General features: G+C 39.9%; 1 protein-coding gene across 1 annotated transcript in view; it reads left to right on the forward strand.

Moving 5' to 3' along the window:
- LOC129202064 (translation initiation factor IF-2-like) overlaps positions 1–2,659 on the forward strand; it is a 29,287-nt gene extending 26,628 nt beyond the window's left edge. The window contains exon 2 of the mRNA XM_054814092.1: positions 2,275–2,659. Within this exon, the coding sequence (XP_054670067.1) occupies positions 2,275–2,466 (192 nt within the window). The 3' untranslated portion in view covers positions 2,467–2,659. The remainder of the gene's footprint in view (positions 1–2,274) is intronic.
- The last annotated feature ends 4,058 nt before the right edge of the window (positions 2,660–6,717 follow it).

Below are 6,717 nucleotides of genomic sequence, written 5' to 3' on the forward strand. Positions count from 1 at the left end.
ACCGTGTGCCTCCTCTTCTTTCCCTGTAAGAGTTTTCTCTTTCTTACCATTTGCAACACTATGCCTGTACCTTTTCTTCTGTCAAAAAGATGTGTCTTGCAGCCTACTAGAATTTTAAAACTCTATTGGGCAGATCAGCAGGCCTAAAGTATAGGCTAATGTTATGTTCAGAGCTTCAAGTTATGGGAGGGACACCTGGAAGTGTTTAAGGCCAGGTTGGATGAGGCTTTGGGCAACCTGGTCTAGTGGAGGGTGTCCCTGCCCATGGCAGGGGGGTTGGAACTAGATGATCTTTGAGGTCCCTTCCAACCCAAACCATTCTAGGATTCTATGATCCTATGGAAATAGTACTGTGCTATTTCAGTGTAACTGAGGGATTCTTACTTGTTCTTGAGTACGGAGATTAAAGCTCTCAAACAGTAACTAATGATGTCCGCTAAATTAACAACATATTTTCGGGCCAGTCTTGGTTCTATCTCCTTCTTTGTGTTACGCAAGAATAGGAGGAAGAAAAGCAGATGTGTCTGCTGGCTAGAATTATCCTTTAAATAAAAGTAGTTGAGGCTCAGATATAGAACTATAGTTTTCCAGGCTCTGCATTTGATAGAGCATGCCCCTGGGTATTGCACTCGTGATCCCTAGATGGCACAACAGCATAATCGCAACCGTTATCAAACAGCTAGAGCAGCACTGAGTCTGCTTTAACTTACTCTGTCCGAATTGGGCTGTAACAGTCAAATTCCCCCTTTACCTTGAACCTTGCTCTGAGAGCAGCTCAGATAGAACTTCATGTTAATGTCTTTAGTCTGGAACTTCTATTATTTTACATGTTGTAGGTTTCCTCTGAGTTCATTGTTTAAGAGGCCAAGTCTTACAAGTCCTTTAAGTGCTGTTTTTTCCTAGCTGCACCAAAACTTGAAGGAAAATGAGTTTATCTGAGAGACAAATTTTTCCTTTGTGACTACAATTTTTAATGGAGATGAAAAATAAATACCAAAATAAGCCTTATAAAGCTTTTTGTGCAACTTAAATCGAAGAGGTGAGGAATAGCACTGGCAATCTAAGAAAGGCCCAAGGACAGCAGCTTCTAAAATATTAAGACAAAAATCAAAACAAAAGGTATTTTGCAGCAATAGCCTTTGTTGTTTATTTTGTTTTAAAAAATCTACATCTAAGTCTTGGTCATCTGACCACAGGAGATTAAAAAATAGCCCTGAAAATGGATTCCACACTATATGGATTATCTGTTCATTCTGCTACAGACTCTTTAAATCAATAACCCTGGGAAAAATAAGCTAAAAATTCTCCCCATGTCTGGAGGCATGCAGAAATGTACAAAATTTTCCATTTTTTTTCTGACTCAGACTGTAATGAAATCACATACCAGACCTTTTAATTCCACCATTGATTGGTGAAATACTCTCTTCTGAGCTAATTTCTATACTCTTTTGACATACATCATAATAACTGCAGATTTATTAAACATGCTAAGAGTGCTGCAGCCCATCTCCTGTGCAAATATCGCCTGGCGCAACGTGTATGAACCACACATCTTGATGATGGGTAACAGCTGTGAAACTTCCACTCTCCATCCCTTTTTCCACAGTGGTTACTTTAATGCCTGCACCAAAGTATTGACTGTTGAGTTATAACTGGACTGGAGTTTTTTCATGTTCTCCAATTCTAATGTGAGCCCTGATATCCACTCTCCTGTATTTAGCAGTACATAGTAGTGTTATTTCAAATGTGAATGACACAGAAAACTTTCATGTGAGAGCCCTGCAGCTGTGTGGAAGTGGACGATGGTACCCAGAAGCATACCATAGTTACCTGATTTGAAAACAAAATGTTAAATAACAGTGAAGTACCTTCTGTGTATTTGCCACATGGGATATCTAGGACTAACTAATGCCACAACACTTATGTACGGAGTGATAACTTCTGTGTGGTTAGGAGAAGCACTGTGAGAATCAGCAGTAAGGCTTTAGCATCTACTGTTAGCCAACAAGTTCCAGGAATTGATGCAAGTAGAGAGGCAGCAGCTTTTGTTTAGACATGAAGAAATAATGATGATGAAGCTGTGCACAAAAATATTAAGTAGTTTCACCATCATTTATATCTCTTCATACTTGTAAAGTATTAAAAAGTGAACTATGAACTAAGACAGTTCATATTGCTTGGAAGTACTTTCGAAGACTGGTAATACTTTTATGCAAAGTACTTCACAAGCACAATGAACTTGCAACTGAGTTGAACTCAATTATTTTACAAAAGATAGAGCTGAGCTCCTACGTGCAGAGATTCCACCTGCAGCCCGTGGAGGACCCCACACCGGAGCAGGCGGAGGCACCTGAAGGAGGCTGTGACCCCGTGGGAAGCCCACGCTGGAGCAAGTTCCTGGCAGGACCTGTGGTCCCATGGAGAGAGGAGCCCACGCCAGAGCAGGTTTGCTGGCAGGACTTGTGACCCTGTGGGGGACCCATGCTGGAGCAGTCTGTTCCTGAAGGTCTGCACCCCGTGGAAGAGACCATGCTGGAGCAGTTTGTGAAGGACTGTCTCCCACGAGAGGGACTCCATGCTGGAGCAGGGGAACGATGAGAGGAGTCCTCCCCCTGAGGATGAAGAAGCGGCAGAAACACCGTGCGATGAACTGACCGTAACCCCCATTCCCCGTCCCCCTTGTGCCGCTGAGGGGGGGAGGAGGTTGAAGCCGGGAGTGAAGTTGAGCCCGGGAAGATGGGAGGGGTGGGGGGAGGTGTTTTAAGATTTTGATTTTATTTCTCATTCCACTACTCTGTTTTGCTTAGTAATAAATTAGATGAATTTCCTCTCTAAGTTCAGTCTGTTTTGCTCATGACGATAATTAGTGAGTGATCTCTCCCTGCCCTTATCTCGACCCATAAGCTTTTTGTTATACCTTTTCTCCCCTGTCTAGTGAATGAGGGGAGTGATAGAGTGGCTCTGGTGGGCACCTGGCTCCCACCCAGGGTCAACCCACCACACATAGAATAATAAACTAGAATTTAAACACATGTTGGAGAATAAGGCACCTCCATAAATGGGTAGTTCTGGGTGATTGGGAAAAGGAGAGTTTTCATGGTACCAGTGAAATATTTTCTTTGGTGCGAAAACAGAGCAAACAGACAATTAGAAGAAACTGAAAAAAGCACGGGAACCTGGGCCACATGCAGATTGGTGAATGCTTTTGCTTGTTTATCTGGCATAGGCTTGCTGTGCTAATATCACTTAGTAATGTAAGAAAGTGAGAACAGCCAGAGAGTGAAATGAAATGTCAGGCTGCTGCTGCTAGTGACAGCAGATACCTAGGGAGGATTATAGGAAACAGGTCAAGTATGGAGTGATCCTTGCATTGGTATACACGCTGAGCTTCTGACAGGTGGTGAGTTAGGCATTTCTGAAGCTTGTTTGTGCATCTGGTTCACAATGCTCATTAGCTACCAAGGGACATACACTCCATTATTTTTAAAAAATTTTAAAGCCATTAACATTTTTAGTTTCTGTAATATCCAATGATTTCCAGTTTGACTTAATTTGTAAATGGCTGTTTTTCTAACATAGTGCCCCATTTCTTTCATTTTAGAAACAACAAATAATAATTTCCAACTCACATTCTCCAATCACTCCTAATTCTATACTTGTATTGTATCTGTTGGATAACAAGGATTCTGTTCTATTTTTGGGGAAACTACAAGCAAGTTCTTGACTTGAAGTGAAGCAGTTCAATGCCTCTTGTTATCTTTGACACCTTTCTCTGCACCTTTTCTACTTTTTTATTCTTTCTGAGGTAGGACTGCTAGAGGTAGATAAAGTAGTCAAGGTGCGGGCATACCATCCACGCATACAGCAGGACAATGATGTTTTCTTCTGAATTTTAGTTTTCTTTGCTTATTATCCTCTGCTTATTTTTATTTTCACATTCCAATAGTTTTTAATATTATTTACTTAGTACTAACTAAGAGTTAGTTCTCTTTGGAGAACTAACCACAATAACCTCAATTTTTTCAGGAGAGGGAGGAGGAATTGACAGCAACTTAGAATCCATTTTTATATAAAAGTAATTGCATTTTATTTTCCCAACGTGCATTATTTTATACTTTCAGAAGTGATGGTGGCTCCTCCCCAGGTATACGTATTTATCCATCTGTCCTTCAGTATTATATCTATAATAGTTTCTACCAGTTTTCCCAATATGGAGGTAAGTCTTAATGGTTTAGAGTTCCCAGGATCATCCTGGGAGCCCTTATGAAAGGATCATGTTTCTCACTTTTTATTTCCCTGGTAGTGAGATTTTAGAACTATCAGGTCTAGTATTGCCACATTTTGGAGCAGGGACTTGGAATTTGGCAGCAGAATGCCTCTGATACTAGTGATGTGAATTTGCTATTTTTATGACTGCCATCAAATTTTGGCCAAATAAGCCTCAGAAAAACAATTCCCATCTGTTTAGTAAATACTAATAGATTTCCCTTAACTATAAACTACCCAATTTTACTGGATTTGCTTCTACATGCAAATCTTGTATGGCTTATAATTTTTAGAAAGATTGTATCTATATGTACAGTTCTCCATTGCCACATAGCTCCTATATATAAATTAAACTCTTACTCTGCTGCATCTTGTAGGTAGTGCGATCATCGGATCCGTACAGCTGTTGCTATAGCTCTGCCTCCCTGCTGGCTAACAAAGAGGTAGCTTCGTCTGAGGACTCCATAGCTCAGCAAAACATCTAACATTTCTGTTATGGTACTGAGTTACTGTGGTGCTAAAACTAAGACTGTGAGTAATGTCTGAGATTTTCCTTGTTCATGCACTAATGTGTGGAGAGCTTGCAGATGCAGTCTGACTGGAATACAAGTCTACTGGGCAGCTGCATATTAAAGAAGACAAAGAGAACTTGATTAGGAGGAGAAAACAAAAGCAGAATTGATAAATTCCTCTGAGAGCCTGGAATTAATCCATAATTCTTGGAGTCAACGTGTGCATCTGCCATCATCGAATAGCTTTGAAAACAATGAAAAGGTATGTGACCTCTCATCTGATTTCTCTGTGTAGAAGAAAGCAACAAGTTACTGGGCTGCTGTCTGTACTGCCAATCTGAATGATCCAGTGTTGTATCTCCCCCCCCCTTTTTTTTTTTAATGTTTGAGAAGTTATATTCATATTACAGCAAAAGAAAAAAGCAACAAACAAGGCCCAATTTTAAAGGCGTGCCACAGTTGCAAGTAAATTACGCTGTCACCTCATCTGCCACACAAAGTGTCTTTGAAAATGCATGAATTAATGTTTGTAAAGTACTCGCAGTGGTGACCTGCATTGTAAAGAAAGAGGAAAAAGCCATAAGGAAATAATAATGCATTTTCAAAGCATGATTTGAAATTTGTGTAATATATATCAATAATTTGAAAAGAATTAAATTAGCTATACTACTGGTTTAGGGATTCCCATCTTGTAAAATGAAGATGTTTCAGGTACCCGATAACATATTAATTTTTCCATGAGACAGAGAGACAGCAATTAAAGTTATATGTGCAAACTTAGTTCTGGCATTTCCTAACATGCAACAATAAATATTTAAATACAGTTTATATGCAAGTTCAATACTTATAGTCTAGTCTAGTAATCTGCTCAGGATTACACTTCTCATTGTATTAATTATGAAATACGAATACATAGTTCATATGTTTTTACAAGCTGTTCAGCAACTACCTTTTTTAAAGTGAATCATCACATTCATCTATGTCTGGTTGCATGACTTGTGTCTTAGAAAAGATAGGATAGAATGAAGAGAGAATGGATAAAATAAACATACAGTTGCAGTGTTTGCATATTTTTGTATTTTAAAATCATTAGCTACTCTAATTTATTCTTATTTTACCCAATTTATTGTGTAAATATTACTCTTTTATTATGGGCTTTATGACAGGGGATGGGGTTTCTTATTCAGAGATGATTTCTGTCTCACTGGAGCTGCAAATTCTCAATGAAAATGACATGCACATGCCAGGAGTGCTATTTATATTTTCAGTTAATAAATTTATTGCACTATATTGTTGTGTCTTAAGCCTTGCCTTGAATTTATATTTGATCTACATAGGTTGGTTGTAATTGGAGAATTTTCTGTTAAACAAGTTTCATTGTGCACTTAGCACCCTCCCTCTCTCCCACATTTTAAAATCAAATTCTCTTTGGGGCTTCAGGTATTTATTAAGTCCGATGTATAGAAAAAAAACCCTTTTTCCCTCAGGGTGAGGAGCTTCCCCTTTCCCCTGCCTGAGAGGTCCACTTCTGCTTCTTGTTTGCATGCAATGTTTGAAAACTGATAGTATTGACATTAGAAGCAATATACAGTTGCGCTTTGAACATGGATTATTTTAATTAAAGCCTGAAGCTCCAGTAATAATAAGAACTTTAAATTACTTATTAACTGTTTGACATCCTACATTATTCCTTTCTTAATTGCGTGGCCCCAGCAAGGGTTGTCCTCCGGAAAGGACACGTCTTTTTCAGGTTCACTTGCCTGTACTGTGGTTACTGTAGGTATTTTTTCAGCGACCCTTTCCCTTTAGCGCTGACAGACGACGACCGCAGCGGGCCGAGGGGCAGGGCAGCCTGAGGAGCGATCCGGCCTCCCGCCCTGCCTCCCTCGCCCGGTTGGAACCGCCTGCGGGCTGTGAGGGGCGGCCGCGAGCTTCCCGC

This window comes from Grus americana, chromosome 2 (genome assembly GCF_028858705.1).
Source record: "Grus americana isolate bGruAme1 chromosome 2, bGruAme1.mat, whole genome shotgun sequence".
Lineage (NCBI taxonomy): Eukaryota > Metazoa > Chordata > Aves > Gruiformes > Gruidae > Grus > Grus americana.